General features: G+C 42.0%; 1 protein-coding gene across 1 annotated transcript in view; it reads left to right on the top strand.

The window, feature by feature from the left end:
* The first annotated feature begins 8,006 nt into the window (after positions 1–8,006).
* Positions 8,007–22,857, top strand: part of CLDN10 (claudin 10) — a 64,916-nt gene continuing 50,065 nt past the window's right edge. Inside the window, exon 1 of the mRNA XM_008490311.2 lies at positions 8,007–8,220. Coding sequence (XP_008488533.2) covers positions 8,007–8,220 — 214 coding nt within the window. The remainder of the gene's footprint in view (positions 8,221–22,857) is intronic.

Below are 22,857 nucleotides of genomic sequence, written 5' to 3'. Positions count from 1 at the left end.
CTTAACTCTGCAGCCTTCTTGTGCTACGAACCCCATTTGTATTTTCTACCTCTCCCCAGGTAATGCATAACAAGCAACTGCATGGGCACCTGAATGGACACTCCTGAAAGGGTGCCCCTGTTCCTTACTGATCCAACCCTACATTTTGGGTTCATACCAGCACAGCATTAATATTTACCTCCTTCTTTTCATACAACTGACCCACACTTTCTTTCTTTCTTGTCTCTCGTACCTCTGAAGACCTTTTATCATTTAAAGTTCTCTGTGAGCCTTGTGTTGGTTTGATACTTGGCATTCATAATGTCATTCTGCTGCATTCTGAACTACTGAACTATATATAAATAGCTTAGCAGTCTAAAGTGGGCTTTTTTACCCACTTTCTATTAATCCAGTGGGTCTGAAGGTGTTGGTTTTTTCCCTTTTGTATAGCTGCAGGATACAGCCTTCTTCTATATTCAAGTCCCTAAACTTAATTCTTTACCACTTCTGCTTTCCAACTCAGGGAGCTTACTTGCAAAACTACCTTAATTTCTTCCTTTCCCTTAATAGTAATAATTTTGGGACCATTTCAATTAAAGTTTAGCTCCAGAGACAGCTCTTCCATAAAGAACATGTACTAAAAAAAAAAAAAAAAGCTTAGAAGCACATCAGTTCTTGATGTTTAAAGTGCTATTCAAAGAAGACACAGTCACCTCTCACAGTCAGAAATAGTAAGTCCTACTGCTACTAAGGAAACTGGATATGCACATTTTTACATATGTCTAGAAAGTTTGTGAGTGTAAGGAGGAGTAAAGCAGCTCAGGTAGCTAACATTTGAAGGTAACATCTGTCTGTTTCTGCCAAGGTTCTACGTTACAGAAAGGACATGTATAAAGGAGTGGTCAAGAAGCAGGGAGAGCTGGCACAACACAATCTACAAAGTACCGAGACAAGGAGCAAAAGAGGTTAACCAAGAACAGACAGAAACCACAAAGGAATTTGTTGCCAAAGCATCATGTCCTTTTCCAAAAAGTTACATTCCACTACAGTGATTCCAAATTACCAGAGCTGTTTACCCATTGGATACAATTAACAAGGTTTATATTCCTCTACAAAATTGAGTTAGCTAGTCTTTACCAGCATTACTCAAGCAGCTTATTTCTTAAGGCACTTTGACCAAGCTGGTTTCTTGCCTAGCCATATTTTCCATCCTTGTTTTTTGCAACTGACTCACATTGATGATACGTGTATCAGTGATATGGACTTCCTTAATATTTTCTTTTTCTAGAGCATTATATATTCCGTTGAATGAATATTTCACTCTTAATTTCTGTTTCATTATTTGTATATGTAAGTCACATCCTTATCTTGGGTTTATCAGAAGAAATGGCAAAGGTGCAAATTCCATGCTTTTGCTTAAAGAAGATAAAAAATATCTTTTGTAAGCATGACTTTCAAAACGTTATCTGTCAAGCTGTGGAGAAGAAGCACTGATAATATCCAACCATCTAAAGTGGGTAGAAAATATGAAAAGAAAATAAAACAGATGAGTAAAATCAGCTGTATACAGGTGCTAACAACAACAGGAGTTCCAGTGACCTTGATGGAGCTATAGCCAAATGAGGCTCTGTTCTTGGAGCTGGACTTTGGACAGAGATCTGTGAAATATGTCTGTAATGCATCTGAGTGTGCTGGGTAGATGAAGAGTGTTACACTTTGAAATGTGTTTTGTTTCTCTTCTCTGAATGAGATTTTGTGAGTTTCCAGAGCTGAGGAGGTGGAAATTCAGGAATTATTCTTCTCTCACTTTTGCCCTTCTCAATAAATATACAACTCCTGTTTCCATCAAATCCTAAATAGACCAATGATCTAAGAAGATTATAAATCACTAACCAGGAGTAACACAAGAGCTATATACCTGTCAAGAAATGCATTTTCTTCTGAAAATTGGCATTGCATTGGAACAATAATGAATACCATGAGAAAATGGCGAATCAAACTTTTTTTTAAGATCATTTTTTTTCACCACTACTGAACTGTACTTGTTATTGAAAGGAAACAAGATATTCTACTCACATCTGATTACAATTGTCTAAAACAAAGTTTTCTGATTTTTGAGCCCCCTGTGATTATGTTGAAAGGCAGAGGGGGAAACACTGGAACATTCGCAGACAGAGGCTTCAGCATGACAACTCAGAGAGTTATAAAATACCTGGTGCAGAAGTTGTTTCTGCCTAGTCCCTTCCAAATCTTGGAGAACACTTTGATTTTTGGAATTTGGCCAGTTCCAAAAAAAAAAAATAGATAAAATGTTTGGCAGTGCCAAGGAGATAAAGAATGTTCAGAAAGACTGTAGCTGCCAGTCCAAATGAAAAAGTATTTGTTGTTCTGTGCTCACTGAGGTTGTGTCAACAGTCTTATTTTGCCTTACAACTGTACACAGTCTCTTGCAGAGACACGTTTACAATCTTTCCTCAAATATGGGAAAGCTTTCAGATAAAATTATCTCTTAAAAGGGCAATCTATGCTTGCGAGGTGAAAGGTAATTGAGACAAGGAGATGATGGTGATTTGGAAAACATGAATGTTTTCAAAGCTCTTCCGCATGATGCTGCTCCAGCAGACTCAGAACTGCAGCGCCAATCAGTTCAGTCACTCAGTGTGAGGATCAAGATTTGGTTAATTAGTAATGTGCATATCCAGTTTGCTTAGTAGCAGTAGAGCATATTATTTCTGACTGTGAGAGATGACAGTTTCTTCTTTGAATAGCACTTTTTCCTCAGCCCAGGGCCAAGGGCCAGAGGAACTTCTTCCCACTTGCACTCTGCTCCTGGCCCCCCAGCCAGCTCCACAGAAAAGTACAAAAATGTTGAGTCATGCTTGAGCCCAGACTCTGAACAAGATAACAGTCAGTTCTCAACTGTTCCACCAAAAACTTCCCAGAGATATTGTTCCCCATTCCTAACCTTCCCAAGCCAAATAAAATAATAACAATAAACTGCAAACATTAGCCCAATGTATAATTACGTATCAGTACTGTCATCCTTCTAGTGAAACTCCTTTACTCTTTGGAGACCCCACACTCCTACAAGAAACAGCAAAGTTTTTCCTTAAACATCACATGAAATTGCAAGATTAATTTCATATGAATATTTAGAACACTAAATGGACAAGCTTTTATTTGATATAGGTGTCATCAAATACTATTTTCTTTTAAAAAAGTAATTTGTAAAATAGTACATGGAGATCACTCAGTTTTCAGTTTTGAAACATAATGCTTTTAGAAAGCACTCAAGAGTCATAACTAAATATATGGGTTTCCAAGACAGTACTGTGGAAAAGAAAGTTATTCAGATTATTCTTGATAAAAAATAAAACGTAGAGTTAGTACTAGAACACGAAATACTAGACAATAACTTTCTATTTTGGTGCCCATAATTTGACAAGAATGTTGAAAAAAATGGAAAATATGCAGAAAAAAAAGCCTTAAAAAGTATCTGGAAGTTCAATAAAATACTTAACACAAGAATCTGAAAGAGCTTAACATGTTTATGACAACCAGAACTGAGGATCAATTATATGCTGACTCCAGTATAAGATTATTTCATAGAGCACTGTAGGTTGGAAGGGACCTCTCAAGATCATCTGGCCCAATCTGGTCCATTTTCAGAGCAGACAATATTAAATATCTGTTTAATAAAGCAAAAGAAGAGACATTGAATGATGAAGGTACATTTAAAATATTGAAAAAAACCTCACCTTGGAGCAAACTGCTCAGTAACACATTCCTGTCTACATTTCCATCCATTAAATCAGAAGTGAATGCCTTGTCTGAAGAGGGCGTGACAGTCCATGGTGACAGTGAGCAGCCCAGTGGTCTCCAGGCAGGTCCAAGGTCAATCTGGGAAAGAAATTTGGCAGGTCAGGGACAGGGTCCAGCTCCAGACCAAGAGCCTGTGGCATCTGGTGCTATAGCCCTGGCAAGGGCAAAGCTCCAGAGTCTCATTCATCTTAAAAGCAGATCCCTCCATGAGGAGGGAGGGATGCCTGCCACAGCTTCACCCCAGGATTCCTGTGGCTGAGAACCTCTCCCCACGTCTCCAGCAGGAAGGGAGCTGCCCTCAGATGAGCTGTTTGTAAACTGGACCCAAGCTCCAGCAGTCAAACCTTCAGGAGGGGAGGAAACACTCTGGTCCTTCACATGGGTTTTCTTGAGGTTCAGTTCACTTGGATGGCAGACTAATGGGTTTTTTTCAGCATTGTGATGGTTTTTTTCAATGTTTATTTGCAGCATTGAGATCACAATATTTCTGTTACAACCCTTTTACCCTGCTTTGCAGACTCCTTCCTTCTTCATCTGTATTGCAAGCATTTTGAGTTGTCTCTGCCATCTTTGAAAGCATTGAACTACTCTGTCCATGGCACCCTGATGCACTTGGTTGAGTCTGATAGTACTGCTTCCAGTAGTGCTATCAACATCCTGTAGCACAGGATAATTCCAATAGTGTCTGGGTTTGACAAGCTCACTCTCTATAAAACATGATGCCTTCATTGAGTCCATCACTTCATCAATGTCTGTTCAGAAGTTCTCAGTAGAGCACAGTGACTGTGAATTTCAGCCTGGCTCTCAGCATGGATCACACATATGACTTGTTCTTCCATTTCAGCTTCTTTGTAGTATGCATTTTCTAGGTTTTTTTTTAAATGTAAATGCAACTTTTTTTTCCTTTTTTTTTTTCTTGTTTTGTTTTTTTTTAATAGATCCATAGAATGGTTTGGATTGGAGGAGACCTTTAAAGTGGGTTTTTTTTTTGCCATTTGTTGCAGGTCTATGCAGATTGTTCCAACAATAATATGCTTAATATTAGCAAATATCTTTAATCCAAACATGTTCTCTAGCACCCAGTGTCAACAGCATAACCTAAGGAGTCTAATGCTAGATCATCCAAAAGTAACATTTTCAAATCCATGTCTTATCCTTAATATCCAGTTAAGGAACATGATGAAAAACACAAGGTTAACCCTGTGCCTTTTTATTCTCCCACCAAATACTGATTCAAACCAGTTGTTCAAAATCATTCCAGTTCTTAGACAAATATTAAAAGAGTGCATGTATAAATAACACACATGAGTAAGTAGTTTGCCCATTAAACAACTAACATAAAATACTTAAAAGTATAAGCAGAGATTTTATCCATATAGATACATATATTAATATACATATTAATTTATAATCCTAAACACATGTATACCTATCTTTTCTGAAGTCAGTATAATTGGATTGATTTAAAAAGAGAATATCAGTAGCAATAGATATATGGCATGTTATTGACTGTAACAATTAAACAGAGCCTGTAATATGCCATGTGCATTTGTAGTGTTTTTGGAAAAATGGTTCAATGAAGGTCTGTTTTCCCTTTCCCAACTCTGTATCAAAACACACCTTAAGCTCCCAAGTGTTTTCCAACTTTTGTCTGTTCAGTAACAGGGAAGAGAAGTTTTGATATAATGGAAAACACCATTAGCAGGTTAACTTTCAACTATGCCTTGAACTTCTTAAATGACTGATTAACTTGCTTCCTGACAGTTTATAGAAGAAATGAGGGTTGTAAACAGGACTGCTTACTTCTTTCTTATCACTTAAGTATCTCTTTAATTTATTCATCACTCACACTCTAACTGCCTAGAAACAAGGCAGGGTGAAGTACTTGTAACCATGAATTCCACACAGTCATGCACTAGAGGATTAGGATAAAGGCCAAGAAACCACAAAGTCCTCTTTAAGCCCTAAAAGTGTAGTTTACAGTGCAGGTGGTGCCTGCAGGCACTTTCCACTTTAGTAAGTGGCTTTCAGTGGATGGGATCTTTGTATATGACCATCTAAGAGTGAGAAGGGGAAACGACTTAGGAATTTGGATTGCAGTTTATCTAGAAACAGAAGTGTGAGGCCTGGCCCCAGCATGACATTGGCTTCGAAGAAGGAGATCTGACTGAGAAGGCCCTGCTGCCTTTGGTCACTGAGAAGCAACCAAGTGGTTCTGTCCTGCTGAGCCTGGGTAGCTCCTGACAGGTCTTGTTGATAAGGCACAGTGCTATGCATAGCAAAAGGCAGAGCAGGGTGAGATGGGAGAGTGTTTCCATTCAGTCACCTTTGCTTTTTCCTGGCCAGATGAGCCTCAAGGATTTTTTTCTCAATCAATGAGGAGAATGTTCAAGGGAAGTCCAGAACATGGTGTGAATTTAGCATCAGATGTAAAACGTCCTTGGGCACTCAGCCAACAGCACTATGACTGGGCTGGTTTTTTTTTTATAAAAACAAACAGGTAGCTAATGACATTCTCACTTTCCTCTGTGAACTAACGCAACCTTTGATGAACAAACAACAAAAATAAAAACACCATGATTTTGTATGGGGTTTGCGGAGGTAGATTAAAAAAAAAAAATAGCCCTCAAAAATCTGCTTCAAAGATTTCTGTGTTCCCCTCAAATTCAGTGAAAAAATATATGAAGGATTACATGAGTCTTGACCCTCGGCATAAGAAAAATATGTTACTGCATTATTTGACAGCAAGGAAAAATTGCTTCATCTCTCTGTCATTGTGCCCTCACCATTAAAACAATCTGCTATATTACACTGCTTCTCTGTAGCTCAGCTGCTTTCTAACTCTCTTAAGATGACTGTGTTGATAAAAGTATTCAATTTGCCATTGATGTGTGGGATACTGATTACTCTGGAAAGAAATTCCTTCTTGTAATGCAATTCCCTGATCTGTATTATCATACTTTTGGGTCCTACTTCTTAGTGCTGAGCTAAAGGCTGGTTAAAGTGGAAGTATCAGGTGGCAGTTCAACAGGACAGTCTAAGTAAAACTCCTCTTGCTCTTTACATGGAATGCCAATTATATTTTAGCATCCTTGATTATTCCTTCTGGAGCTCTGAAAAGTTACTCTCATTGTGAAAAACAATGGTGTCTGCTCAATACCCAAGGTGATCTCAAGTCACCAAATGGCATACAGGAACGTGAAGGACAAGAAACGTGCTCCTTCTTCAGAGAGGAAGTCAAAAAGACCAGAGAATGAGAAGAGGCCTGAATAAAGCTGTAAGTTGACATCTTAGAAGAGTGAAGGCCACACAAGTCTGCAAAACCATGTGTAGGTCCCACACCACTAACGACAGTATAGTCAGGAACTGGGAGTAGAAAAGCTATTTCAGTGTGGTGCTGTCACTGCCTACTACTTTAAAGATGCCATTTTATTAAATCAGTGATTCTTTGAGGATTTTTCACAAGTCATTGGTGAGACAGATGTTTCTGCACTATATTCATGGTGAAGAACTGACATACCATAACACAGTAAATCTTCTATGCTGACCAAAGAGGTCTTGGTGGGGTCTATACAAGTTTCATTCTGCTGACTCCGTGCTCAAGGACCAATTGCTGTTTCTGTTGTTGCTCCAATTTGTTATTCTACAAATACATCCACAGACACTGCCTCCAAGATGTTATGGATTTAGTCCTGCTTGTAAGCTGACTAGTTATGGCTGAATTAATTTCACAGCCTTTTAAGAACTGATTTTACAAATGTTGTGTGATTCTTCTAAAGTGTTATGGTAATCTGTTAAATGGTGCTGTACAGTTTGGACTCTGAACTTACTTTGCTAGATGCAAGTTTCCAACTGTAAGTTTCCAATTAACTAAAAATTAAGCATTAACTGGAATACCTTAATTGAAAAAAATATGGAATATTTAAATTAATTTTTACAATTAGAAATCCGTATGCAACTACACGTAATTAGCTCCCAAAACCTTGTGCCTTGACTGTCTTTCTAAACATTTGTAACGCCTAGGGACTTTCTTGAATCACTCAAGCATGACAGTTTCTTTCAGCCACATTAACTTTCTGTAGTGAGTGTTACTGAACTTGTTCAAGTATAATTTGCTTATGTTATGCCTTTTTGCTTACTCACATGACTAAAGCACTTTTGTCTCCACACAGTGGCATTGCTAAGTCCCTGGGTTACAGAGAAACATGCTAGTAATACAGATTATAGCTTTCATATTTTGCTTCTGTGGACTGGGAGCTGCTATTGCTGCTACCGCATCAAATGAGTGGAAAGTCACGAGTCGAGCATCGTCTGTTATCACTGCAACTTGGATTTTCCAGGGTCTTTGGATGAACTGTGCTGGCAATGCACTGGGTGCTTTTCACTGTAGACCCCACCTTACCATCTTCAAAGTAGAAGGTAAGTAAGTGTCACTTAACTGGAACATATGTCTATTGCAAGATCTGAGCCTAAGGAGAAAAAGGTTGTTCAAGAGATTATGTTTAAAGCATTGCGATTAATAAAATAAAGGATATTGTAGGCAAACTATCAGAAACAACTCTGTAGGAATGATACATGTTCCAAGAAAGACAGTAACCTCTTCTCTGTGGCTGGTAACATGAGGTAAGTATGCTGGACTAAATTAAACTAAATATGCTGTCAGTAACAAACCACAATTAGCAAAGAGATGGGCTAAACTCTCTTCCAGCTCTAACTTACATGCAAAAATAAGCATCCTTCCTACTGGGTGGGGAGAGGAGAAAACAGAGCAAGGTGTGTGACAGCTATCAGTCCTCTTTTTTAGTTTCTAAGGAAGTTAGATAGCAAAGAACAGTGTCCACAAATACTACGCAAATGCTGATATGCTGGGAATTAAGTGTGCATGTATAGACTTGCTGTATCACAGGCTAATATTTTAACTTTAAAGATCAAAGGTGTGCTGTTTCAGAATGTCCATTTTAATGCAAAGTGCTGGATTTGGAAGCCATCTATCAGCGTGCAAAAACCTCCAAGGTCTTCTTTTCCTATTCGGGGAACAGGTTTACTCAGAGACACAGACTAACAAGAAGTTTACTACGGGATGTGGTTTCTGTTTTGCTCTGTGTGTAAAGCAGTGAATGAAGATTTTTGTTTTCTATTTGCTGTTAAGCCTCAAGAGAGTGAGCAAGATAGTGTTTGGAGTTAAACTGTGTTTAAGTACTCATGTGGGCAAGAACAGAGGGATTGCTCTCTCCTGGATTTAGGGAACTGCTCTGTCCTGGATGTAGGCAGCATATGAGTAAGATGGAGTCAGGCTAGAGCACAAAATAAAAAAAGGATTAAGACACCAGTATTTCAGGGAACTAGAAAAGAAATCCAATCCAGACAGACCAGACATCCAAAGGCTATATGAGACCAGAAAGAAGCACAGTTCTAAGATACTAACAGCCAGTGGTTGTATGAGACGTAAAATCTGTTGTGTGGTTGTTACCATATTATATAAAGAGGTTCTTAGGTGCACAACACCTGGAGACATAAGGATTTTACAGAAGCATGCCTTTTCTTACCTCTCATGCTCCTTCCCTGTCCAGACTGTGTGCTGGGACAGACAGATCAACTCTTAAACATAAAGAGGATTTTGAGACAAAACTCAACATCATTTTTGTACACATTTTATCATGCCTTGTTTCAAACCATTAAAAATTGCACGTGAGCAATGTGAACTGATAAGACTATTTTAGATCATTTAAAGAATGCTGTTCATCAAAAATTACTTAAAAGGCATAGAAACTCACACAAATGCTTTAAAAGTAAATATTGTATCCTTACAAATAACCATTTATGCTTTATTTCTGCAGAAGTCTAAAGAAAATCTTCTTCACAGGAATGTATGATAAAATATGCTTAACCAATGTAAAGTACTTCAGAAACTAGAAGCTACCACTATTACTATTACAAAAGCTGCTTTCAGAAAAATCATCTGTAATTAATTTGCCACTTTGTATTGTCATTACTGCTTTGATCACTGGCAGATAGAAACTTGAATATTCAAAATATTACATCATTAAGTGTGCATCCTTTAAATGTATACTTAAGCATCTGAGTAAGGTTTTGCTTATTCACTGTTTATAGTAACATAGACAAGAAATTAACAGCAACCAAAAGAAGCACTCACTTGGTAAAATAAGAGAGTGGCAAACTGCTGTACTGACATTTAGGAAGTCTAATTTTAACCTGCCAGTGCATGCAGCAGCAAAGGGTAATGTTACGTGTAGCATAAACACTACTGAGAAAGAGTGAGGTATTTTGTTTGGAAAGCCTGCTAAAGATAAACCTCTGGTAATCCAAGGAAAACAAGAGTTCAACAGGTAAAGAGCTTTGCACTCTCTCTCTGTCCTACATTGTAAAACAATAAAACACTCAGGTTAAAGAAGTAATGAACTCCCACGTCTGTCTTCAGAGCTTCAATATATCATAGTTACTGAAGTCAGGGTGGGCTGGCAATATAACTTCTTCTTCTATACATTTATGATTTTATGGAATCTATTTGCAATTTGTCCTATAGCCAAAGATAACTCTGTTACACAAGGTCCTCATTCCATTCCTACCTACTCATCTTCAGGTCACCCCACAGAAAGTATCAGCAGGAAGTAACACAAGTCACTTCTACACCAAAGAAAATACATGTGATCATTACATTTTTTATTATGCTTTTGAGAGGAGAGGCAGGAGAAGCTTCAATATAAGCTTTATGAAGTTTGGGGATTTTTTTTTTTCCTATTTAGATCACAGTAAACAAAAAAGCAGACTCCAGAGGTCTTTCTTCAAGCAGGTTTACCCTGTGGTCCTAGCCAGGATGTAGGCATTTACCAGAACTGACTTTCAGCTAAAGGACTAATTGTGCTGACAGGAGCAGAGAGGAGGCAATAAGGACTCACTTCAGCAATCAGCCCACTGTCACACCCCACAAGGAGAGTGTGGCACTGTCACGTCTCACACAGTGAGCACGGCTCCCCAGATGTGGGGCCAAACCAAATATCACCTCCCACAGAGTGGGCAGGTCTCTACGTCCCAAAGAGTGGACACAGGTAAGGTTCCCCGCAGTGGGGGTTGACCCAGGGGATTCAGACTGGACCCCCTTTCTTTCTAAACTCCCTCAGAGAGGAGCCTGGGTGCGGCTGGGACCAATCCTTCTCCTCCTCTAATGAATCTTTTAACAACCCATTTGGTGAGATTAAGTTTGGGAATTCTCTGCGCAGTACTCAGGAGTAAGGTTATTACCCAGGAGGTTTGTATAAAAACACAACTTTACTTAAAAGTTAGTAAGATTATAAAGCATGTGAGATTACAACTAGCAGAATTATAAATGATGGTACTTTCAAAGCAGTGGATTACAATTTAACAAAACTCTAGGAAGTTGTCAAAACAACAGGTTACAACTAACAAAACTTAACAAAGCAATGGGGAGTAAAACTTAACAAAGTTAGAAACTATGTTACCCTCATGTGCTGAGATAAGGTTAGAAACAGAGACACAGAGAGAGAGAGAAATAAAGATAAAGAAGGGATAGAAAAGATATCATTACCCTTGGATCCAGCGATGATCTCAGTTGGAAGTTTGGGTCCTTGGATAGTGGGCACGCATCCAGAATTTCAGGTGTGCCTCTTTAATGCTGCCTGACCCCCACCTTTTCAGGGGGGGCTTTGGCATATCTTGTAAAGCCAGGTGTTCACTTGGCCCCTCCATATGGGATGAATAGGCAACAACTCTTATTTCTGCACATGCCCCCTCTCCAGTGGCTTTACCCAGGGCACACACAAGATGTCACTCTGCCTCTGCAGGGTGCAGCTTCCCTGTCCCTGTCCCTTATGGAATAAGGACAATGTCCTGCCTGTCAGGGTGGCCATCAGACAGAGCTTCCCTTGCAAGGACAGTGTTCAGATTATTGGGATGGCCACTAAAGGAGGGGCTGCTCTTGTGAGAATAGGGTCCTGTTTATCAGGGTGGTTCCCCAAATGAGGGTCTCTCCTTGAGAGAACAGAGTGCAGGTGGTTATCAAATGAGGCCTACACCCAAGCACTGTGTCCACCTTGTCAGGGAGGCTGTTTTGAGACAAATATTCTTTTTGGGATCCTACACCCACCTACAGATCTCGGGAGTTTATGTTTCAGAGTTATCATGGCCGCACTGCTAACAGAATCCAAGCTAGCAGGGTGTTGCCAAATGTACATGAACATTCACATGTACAGCCCCAGTGTACTCTGCTGCAGTGCCTGAATTGTTCAGATTAAATATCCTGGAGGAATATGATGTGCTTACTGTAGTACAAATAGTAATAGTGTTGTAGCTACAGTTTTTTAAGGCAATGCTTGTGGGAAGAAACAGTATCGTTTATTAAATCTACTGCTTTGGGAGAAGTATGCAAAAATGTCTAAGATCTGACACAAATACAGCAGGCTTCAAGCTAAATATTATCTGGGAACATCATCTCTTCAGTTAACTTGGTTATGATTATCAGCACACTAGATACACTCATGGAAATTATATGATCAACACCAAGGAACCATTAAACACAGGCATAAACTCACACAGTCAAGAAACACCAGAAATCAAAACTAACAGTGAGACAATATGGCACTCAGTGCCATAGTCTAGCAACCCCAATGGTGGTTCAAGGGTTGGACTTGATGATCTCTGAGGTCCTTTCCAACCCAGCCAATTCTATGATTCTATGATTCTATGATTCTATGATATTGTGTAACAAACCCACTCACCTCTGATTAGCCTCTCAGTCCTTATCTCAGTAAAAAAGACTCACAAAATGCCTTCAAAGGGTGAGTTTGGGAACTAAAGCTCCTAACTCCAGTGGAGTCAGCACTGCCATGGACTTCAGAAAGATAATTGACTTTTTATGACTTAGTTTCCACCCATCCCATATTCTGCTAACTCCTCAGTGCTCCCTCCACAGGCAGTAGTTACCTCTCATATTTGTAATCCTGAGTTCCTTCAGTCACAGAATTCTCCAAATTTGACAAGAACTAGCTTTTAGTTGATAGAACTGCTTAGATACTTTATTTAAGTATTCTGCTTTTGGTGATGCTAGAGAGAGCTGTTTCATTCACGTAACAAATGTCAGTGTAACTAGGAAACTGAACTGTGCCCACATCCCTTTCCTATGACACCTTCCTAATCTTTCAGGGCTTCTTCAAGCAATTGGTTCAGCATTTGGCACGGACCTGTTCCATGACTCCTCTGAACTTTCTGGTTCTGCATGCCATGGATTCAGGGTGGTATACCAGAAAGTAGAAAAAATGTGTTTCCTTGAAGCTTGTTTGAACCTTAGATCTTTTCCTGGTATCTCTTAGTCTTGCTAGTGCCTGTTTTGATGGAGCTAGGTGGGACAAGCAATGCTATCCTGATGGTAGACAATACGGAAAGGGTAGAGCCTGGGTATTCTGGGTCACAGCAGGAGACAGATTCAGAGCTGTCATCTCATGAAGCTGCCACTGGAATGCAGCTAAGGGGTGGAAGGAGGCTGAAACAAGGCACCTACTATTGCAGCACCTGTACCCAGAGCAGCCTGGCACAAGCACATGCTATTTGAGTTCACCAGGGTGTGGTGAGCAATTCCAGCCATGCTTAGAATTATATAATCATTTTGTTTGGAAAAGACTTTTAAGATCATCACGTCCAACCCTTAACCTAGTACTGCCAAGTTCACCACTAAAACATGTCTCTAAATGCCACATCTACATGTCTTTTAAATATCTTCAGAGACGGTGACTCAACCACTTCTTTGGGCAGCATGTTCCAGTGCCTGAAACCCTTTCAGTAAAGATTTTTTTTCCTAATATTCAATTTAAACCTCCCCTGGTGCACAACTTGAGGTCATTTCTTCTCTCTCTTGTTACTCTGAAGAAGAGACCAACCCTCACCTCAGTACAACCTCCTTCCCTCAGCATCCTTTTCTCCAGGCTAACTCAGCCAACTCCAGTTGGCTCAGTTGCTTTTCATAAGATTTTACTCTAGACCCTTCACCAGCTTTGTTGGTCTTCTTTGGACATGCTCCAGAACATCAGTGTCCTTCTTGTAGTGAGGCTCTTGAACCTGAACACATCATTCAAGGTGTGGTCTGAAATGCTGTGTGACACTAAGTTCAAGGTGACACTAGCAACATTCCCATGGGGCTCAGCCTAGAGCAGGAAAGGACTGACCTGAGAGTTTCCCTCCCTGGACAGGAGCCTGCTGCCAGGGAAAACACAACAAGCCATTTGATTACTGCCAGTCAGCAGCAAGCTAGCCAGATATCTTCGTGGCATCCAAGGTCAGGCTTCTCCAGAGCCTATGAGGAGGGAACTTAGTGCTAAATCCCCCAGGGGCCAACACCACTGCTCAGTACTCCTCACAGGTGGGGTTACACGGGGGCAGGCTGAGTAAGGGCTGGGACAAGAGCCCCTGCACCTGCTCCGTGCTGCCTGCCAGATCCCTGTCCCTGCCTCTTCTGCCCGATGACCACTTCCTACTGCTCTCTTTCCACTGCTTATTCCCTGCCTGCTGCTCCCTCGCTGCCCGCTCGCTGCTTGCTCTCCATCCACCGCTTGCTCCATTCACTGCCCACTCCCATCCTGCTTGCTGCCTGATCCCTGCCCTCTCTCCATCCACTGCTTTTTCCCTGCCCGCTCCCTGCCTGATCTCCATCCACTGCTTTTTCCCTGCCCACTCTCCATCGGCTGCTTTTTCCCTTCCCGCTCTCCATCCACAGCTTTTTCCCTGCCTGCTCCCTGCCCGTTCTCCATCCACTGCTTTTTCCCTGCCTGCTTCCTGCCCTCTCCCATCCACTGCTTTTGCCCTGCCCGCTTCGTGCCTGATCTCCATCCACTGCTTTCTCCCTGCCCTCTCCCATCCACTGCTTTTGCCCTGCCCACTCTCCATCGGCTGCTTTTTCCCTGCCCGCTCTCTATCCACAGCTTTTTCCCTGCCTGCTGCCTGCCCTCTCCCATCCACTGCTTTTGCCCTGCCTGCTTCCTGGCCGCTCTCCATCCACTGCTTTTTCCCTGCCCTCTCTCCATCCACTGCTTTCTCCCTGCCCTCTCCCATTCACAGCTTTTTCCCTGTCCGCTCCCATCCACTTCTTTTGCCCTGCCCTCTCTCCATCCACTGCTTTTGCCCTGCCCACTCCGTGCCCTCTCTCCATCCAGTGCTTGTTCCCTTCCCGCTCCCTGCCTACTCTCCATCCACTGCTTTTCCCCTGCCCACCCTCATCCACTGCTTTTCCCCTGTCCGCTCTCCATCCACCCCTTTTTCCCTTCCCGCACCGCTGCCTCCTGACTCCCCTCTCCATGGTGCTGCAATCCCGGCCCCGGGGAAGCAGGGATGGTGCCGTGGTTGGGGGCCGCTCCGCCCTGGCGAGGACACGGAGCTGCCTCTTCTCCTTGGAAGGCGGAGCACCCCGGGTGGGAGGTGACGGGAGGGGAGAGGATTCACTGCATCGAGAGCCGTGGCAAAGCTGCGAAGGAGAGAGCTCTGGGGAGGAGGGAGAAGTCAGTCCCCTTCCTTGGGGAAGGGGCGGGGAATCATCCGGGGGTGAATGGCAGCAGCCATCAGCGGGAAGGGAGAAATCTATCCGGGAGGTGTTCTTCAGACTGATGGCCAGGAGGACTCCGCCTGATAGTCACAGGAACAATGTCATGAGGGTCCAATGCCGGAGTTAGAGGATAACTGTGTCTAAGAACTTTACTGTAGCAAGCAAATCCTTCTGGGAAAGTGCTAACTGGATGGAGGTATAGTTGGTTTGTGTTTGGTAGACCCTTCTGTTAAGTCTTTCTGCTCAATAAGTACAATATTCATTTGCTGATTTAGAGAAACAAAGTCAAAGCAGCATTGGCATACTTGCTTCAACATAAGAAGACATGTACAGTAGGATCAATAGTGCAAATATGGGAGCAGTGGCCATGAGGCATGGCCAGAATGCTGAGTTTTATGGCTTGATTCCCAAGTACTCTCTATTTCTCAGCAAGCAGAAGGGTCACTGGACTGATTAAAATACCTCGAGTACTGTGTCCAGTTCTGGGCCCCTCAGTTTAAGAAGGATGTAGAGGTCCTGGAACAGGTCCAAAGGAGGGCAACCAGGCTGGTGAAGGGACTCGAGCACAGGCCCTATGAGGAGAGGCTGAGAAAGCTGGGGCTGTTCAGCCTGAAGAAGAGGAGGCTCAGGGGAGACCTCATTGCTGTCTACAACTACCTGAAAGGAGGCTGTAGCGAGGTGGGAACTGGACTCTTTTCACAGACGACCTTCAACAAGACAAGAGGACACAGTCTTAAGTTGTGCCAGGGGAGGTTTAGGTTAGATATTAGAAAGAATTTCTTCACGGAGAGGGTGATTAGGCTATGGAATGGACTGCCCGGTGAGGTGGTAGATTCTCCGTCCCTGGAGACATTTAAAAAAAGACTGGATGTGGCAATCAGTGCCATGGTCTAGCAACTGCTCCGGTGGATCAAGGGTTGGACTAGATGATCTCTGAGGTCCCTTCCAACCCGGCTAATTCTATGATTCTATGATTCTATGAAAATGCTGAATCCAGCACAGGAACTTTTGTGTATGCAGAGAAATAGGGTGCTAAATCTCATTAATGAAAGGTTCTCTTCTATCAGAGTTTGCCTCTCCATTGTAGCAAGCCTCTTTCAAAGTGTATGGCCTCCTTTCTGACAGGAGATGACAAGGTCTGCTCTCTGCTCAAACAAGGTAGCCTCTGGTCCCTAGAGGAAGCTGGTAATGTCCTGGAGGTCATGAGATGTCATTACAATATACAGCAAATGTTTTTGGAATCTGTTCTACTGCATATTATTGCTCCTCCCACACCTAACAGTGAAATAATAAAGTAAATTAAACAGCTCAGCCAGGATAAGAGTTAATCTGAGACCTAATGGCTCTTATTATGGTGATTTTAAGTAAGTGAAGGGATAGGTATGCAGCAGAGCCATTCACAAAGCAGAGAGCTGAGCTGTGTTTGACCTAGCAGCCCTTGGCAGGATAGAGATGAACTAAGGAGGGGGCTAACTCCCAAGTATCCAAGACTTCTTTCCCAAGGAAGGTCCATCAGCAGCTTTGCAGTAGATCCAGAGCAAAACCCAGGATTTCCATTAGTGTGATAAGTTTCAGAAGATCCATTCAGAGCCCAAAGATCCCCCATGAGGCAGGACAACTCCGTGAAACTTGTATCTTTGGATCTCAGAGCTGAAATATAGGTTAGAGATTTTGAAGTGGTTCACAAAGAACCCTGCTGCCAAATTTTATTTTCTCTTCAAGCTCTTTATTTCCAAGATTTTAATCTATAAGCTTTGAAAATTCATTAATCTAAACCACAATGAATCACTATTTACTGCTATTACTATGAAAACTGCCTGGTTTTGGCCAGTTACTTGAACCAGAATAGTTCAGAGCTATGGGGCAGCCTGAAAAGAGGTGTGCTTCCTGAGGGATTTGCAACCAGAAAGATACACCAAAGCTGTCCAAGAACTCCAGGACTAGACTGTGTGGGGCCAGCTGGAAAACACCGAGCGTGTAGGTTTTCACAGACAGCTGCCAATTTTGAAGAAGGTGGTGGCAGGTTACAAAGGACAGACTATGACACTGCTTTAAAATCTGTAGGATTCCAGAAAAACATAAGGCATTACAGATAAGACCTCCTTTTTATCTCTTGCTTACACCTGGCAATTTGACAGTACCTCTGCGACCCTCTTTTTGTGCTATAAGCCTCCTGTCTCCCCTCCTCTATACAAGGGCAGAGGTTACCAAACTGAGATTTTTTTTTTTTTCCATTTTTATCAAGACCTGGACAAGAATAACACTACTTGTGCTTCTCTTCAGTCATTCTTACAGATTTTAGCCTGGTAGACAGTTCCCCAGAGGTGGTCTTCATTTGCAGAAAGTCAGTGAGGAAATCTGGAAGGTGCCAAGTGCTGCTATTTGCTAGTGTGGTTCTCATGCAGCTGGTGCAAGGATGAGAATGCAAAGCCTGTTATTGGGGCATTAATAACAAAGCTCTTTCATCTTCTAATACTCACTCCAGGATAGATTGTTATCTCTGCTTTGCTTTTAGCTTTCTTTGATTGCTCCTACATAGCAGCAGAGTGTGCACTGTAAAATGAATAGAGCTCAGCAGTAATTGGTATGCAGCCAATGTCTTAAAATACCTCTGTTCAAACAGGTTTTGTACCCTGATCTGCCTTGTGAGCAACTGAGGTGGCTGAGGGGAGATTCTCTGCAGCTTGCACTGAGGAGCCTAGAGCCAATGTACCTCTTCTAATCTTTTTTAGCAGTCACGCTACAACCAGAGCTTCATTCAAAGTAACAGTGATATAATCCATGTCATTTTTATAAGTTCCTACAGCAGGAGGGGAGAGGAGACCTGGAAAAATGGTAGGTAGGTGGGTGATAGGAGGAGACTGGAGTACAAATCATTAAGGCTGATTATTTTGGAATTCATGCTGCTGAGATTCAAGATTTTAAAACTTTAACCTTTTAGCACATATGACATTTTCAGGGAGTGGTGCAAAGAGGGGGAGAGATGTTGAGCAGAGATTGGGAATAGATTGGGAATAGGTATGGGGAAAGGAATGTAGCCAGTGGTTATGAGTTGAGAAACTGTAGAGAAAAAAAATGTGTATACAAATCTCTGTTGTAGATACCATGAGGAAAGTTGGCTGGGCAAGTGTGAGATAAGTGCCATTTTGGTACAGGAAACAAACAGGTCTACAGACAATAGGAGTATTAAATCCCTTAGTGCAGGTGTTATTCTATGTCTCTGGTACTTGCACATAGCTTGTTAACCAAATGCCAGATGAGCACATGCCTTTTAACAGAGTCATCCACATGAGATTCCTCTCTGTATCCCATATGCATCAAATTCTACAGTGTCTGATTATCCTTATAAGATTTACCTGGATAGCCAGGGGACAGTCTGGTGGGTAGAGAGAGGCTGACTGATGCATCCATCCTCTTGAGTGTTTCACTAATTCAAATGAGATAAATGCTTGGAGCTGAGGTGTTACCCAGGGTCTTGTTGAAGGCTTTCCATTCCCACTTTTTCAGGGTACTTACTCCTTAACACTCATAGTGCCAGTACTGTGAGGAACCTCTGTCTGTGTCCAGCAGAGGTATCCAATCCACCCAATATTCTCTCTACAGACTAAACATGGAAGCCCAGGGTTCCAACATGGCATTCTTCTCCAGGGATGCATTCCCTAAAACAGGAAAGAGCATATCAGTTCAGATGGCTGTGCCTTAAAGCATGGCTTTGTTATGTGCAAGGACATTTTCTTTTTCCACTCCATGTCTCTCAGTCCATGGCCAGCACAGCCATGCAGCAGCTCATGAACCCACTGACAAAATCATCTTAGCATGGGGGCAAGCAAGAGGCCAGCAAGTTGGTCAGCTGAGAAGAGTCCCAAGCAGAATATATGAGATGGTCAGACATGGCAGCAGGGTATCTGGCAAGAAAAGGGACCCTTCTGATGACATTTCACTATTGAAATGAAGAACCAGTACTTCCCTTTTGATGGTATTCAGGACTGAATAATGAGTCTGTGGCATTAAAATCTTCCTAGATTTTATTGCTTTTCTGTTTTTTTTTTTAAACACATACATATATTCAAAATAAAACTCAAGTTAGAAAGCTCAGCATTGAAATCTTCATTAGTTTCACTATTATTAATAAACCAGCAGTCTTTCTGTTTCAAGGGATGCTTTCTGTCAGAAAGAAATGAATAGAAAGGCACCAAATCAGGGTCAAGGTAATAGAATGTGATGTTAGAGTCACGTGATGGTAATTCTTCATGGTGCCACTTGTAGTGACAAAGATAACCAACAACAGAACCAACAACACAGGCACCTACCAGAATCTGTCAGTGCTGACCAGAAGAGCTGGCATTTAACTACTGAGGTCGTTCAATAACAAGGATGGTTGGTAAAAAAGAAGGATATGTAGAACAAGATGGCCTTAGATCTACCTCATGCCAGATGCAGGACTGATGGAATTAGTCAATGTTCTGCCTAGGAGAGAAAGCTGGAAACAGATTCTTGTTCTGCTCCTATAGTGACCTTTTATGAGATATGGGTAAGGGAGTCTTGCCTGCCCAAATACTTAAAACTCTAGAGCTTAAACATTTATTGTTTTAATTCAGCAAAGCATGTATTGAAATTCAGAAATACCTTGTACTGGTCATCCAGATATTTGCTCTTTAAATTTCTAAAAACCCCCAAAGGCAGTGAATACCTCTAAAGACCATGCCAAAAAGCTTACTGTTGTGATCCTTTTACAGTTATATTTCTTTTTTACTGTGTTAACTTTTCTAAAGAAAATGAATGTTAGTCCAGAGGTAATTAACCAGTCCCCTCAGGATTAACCTCCTTAAGGACAGAACTTTTAAATTCCACATCCTCAGCTAAAATTTCTGTTGCACTATTGACCAGTTTTCCATAAATCAAGACTTCAGTGCTGTAGCTTTTAATTCTACACACCATCAACTGGATATGTAATTGAACTTATTTTATAGGATTATTTTAGGGTATGCTCTAAAATTTTCCCTCTAACCCCTCATTTTCCCAGAAGTTAGCTGCATAGCCTCTACTGGTACTTGGAAGACTGCAATTACATAACCTGACAGTCAAAGTGAGAAGCAACACTAAGTACTTGAAGATTCTCAAAAATTTGCTTTCAAAATAATATATACTGGTTTTCTACCTGACCCACTCTATCAATTTTTGTACTTGCTCTTATTTTTGTATCCAGATGTGAGGCTACTCTTCTGCAGAAACCAGTCAAACACAACACAAAGATGTGCTTTGGGGTCACACTCACAGCAACCCACACTGATTCATATTTCCAAAGGAAATGAGAGCTCAGAAGTTCTAAATTTCCGCTGCAGATGGAAACCTGCCAAAATCTTCTATTATTTGGAGACAGCCTTTTCCTTCTTCACAAATGGATTTCTAAACAATAACACGGAATGTCACATAAAAGCCCTTCCATTGATATTTCATCCTGTAAGCAGCAAAAGGAGAAACAAAACACCAACCACTAAGAAACAGTGAAAGTGATTCACTGACCATACCTTAGTACAGTGTTTAATTGGTCAAGCAGGAGAACAGGATTCCAGAGGTATAAACAACTTCTTCATTGCAACCCCATCATGAGTCCAAGCTGCTGCCCCAGGCTGGCATCCCATCCCAAGCAGGTATCATACCACCTACTAGGCCATGAGTCAGTCAGCTTTTGTTAATAGCAGAAGTAGTTATCTCACAAAGAGGGGAAAATAGGTAATTTAATTAACTAAATAATCATTAATGGCATCTGGGTATCTTTTTAATGGAAATGCTCTAGCCTGTAAGACAGGTGATACCACTATCTCCCATCAAAACCATTGCAACAGACAATTTTACTTTTACCTACATCACTTTTCAACATCTTCATTGAATCATAGAATAATTTAGGTTGCAAAAGACAACTTTAAGGTCATCAAGTCCAACTGTATAGTAGTTTTGCCACAAATAGTTTTGCTTTACTCAGTGGCTATTACAAAATCTCCAATATGGTTATTTAATATTCTCCCTAGAAAAGCCATGTTTTGCATTCAGTCTTCACAGAAATTCAGCATTTTTAAGCGTCAGTAATTCTTGTGACTTTGTATGCAGCAAGGCTCAGGCATCTTTTGAGCAGACCTATTTGCCTGGCTTTTGACTCTCCTGAGTGCATTCCCATTTAGATCAAAGCTTTTTGCAAAGACATCCTTTCAGGGCAAAAGCCAACTTCTTCAGCTTTCCTGATGAGCTGAGTATCATCTTGCTAGACTACAGAATCTCCACATCAGCTGTGCCAATGAGGTGGGATTTTTGCTAAAATCCCCAGTTGATGTGACCTGACCAAAAAAGCCCCACCAGTTAAGAAGTCACACAGAATCATAGTCAGAGCCCTGGACCTCCACTTTTAAATCAAGAGAACCCACTACAGCCAGGGACAGGATATGAGTGGAAGGCAGAAAATTTGTTTCCCTTCCTGGCAGGAATTTGGGTCAATTCCGGCTGAGTTAGAAAGACTCACTGCCATCCCAGCCAGATGATAACAGCCAGGACTTCTCACTCTGAAGTCCCAGAGGATGAGCAAGCACTGTGTGCTGGCATTGCTCACTGACCTTTCCTAGGGCTGTCCCTGCCCACATCACAGCAAACACAGCACTTCCCCACAGCATGGCACTCCTGCTCATCTCTTGCCAACCCTTCACCTTGTTTGCTTTTCTCCCTCAGCCCTTTTCTCCCAAAGGCATTTCCAGCCGAGACCACCACAGGGCTCCTCTTATATTTTTGGCCAACACTGGAGTCCAAGAGCACAGAGACCACCACATTACCACTGCCTCTGTGTAGGTGTCTGAGATGGGTACATCCTTCCAGAAGGTAAAGTGAGCTCAGGTGAGACAGAGGGTGGGATAGTTAAAGGCAAAGAACCAACCTACAGTGGAAATGTGTGTCCCTGAGGGAGTGGGAGGCTACATGTAGCAGAACCATTTTTGCTTTTGCATTTTTGCTCGTGAAGCAAATGGGATGCAGTGTGACGGGACATGGTATGGTGCAGTGTGGAGGTATGGCAGGGAGAGAAGGGGCTGTGCTTCTCCAGCTCTGTGCATCTCTGCCACCTTCCAGAATATGACAGAGCTCACTCCCAGAGAGTCAATGACAAGTTGGGTCTCTGCTGATGGGACATCACCATAGCCATGCTTTGGTCTGGGCTTCACCCCAACCAGTGCTTGGCAAGTTTATGGAGCAGATCGTCCTCAGTGCAATCACACACCACCTACAGGATGGACAAAGGATTTGACCCAGCCAGCATGGGTTTGGGAAGGGCAGGTCCTGTCTGACCAACCTGATTTCCTTTTATGATCTGGTGACCCACCTGGTGGACGAGGGGAAGGCTGGGGATGTGGTCTACCTGGACTTCAGCAAGGCCTTTGACACCATCTCCCACAGCATTCTCCTGAAAAAGCTGTCAGACCACCTGGGAGTCTGGATTGACAGGAAGCTGAACA

This window comes from Calypte anna, chromosome 1, assembly GCF_003957555.1.
Source record: "Calypte anna isolate BGI_N300 chromosome 1, bCalAnn1_v1.p, whole genome shotgun sequence".
Lineage (NCBI taxonomy): Eukaryota > Metazoa > Chordata > Aves > Apodiformes > Trochilidae > Calypte > Calypte anna.
The sequence above is the reverse complement of the archived record's forward strand: the minus strand, read 5'-3'. Positions and strand labels throughout refer to the sequence as shown.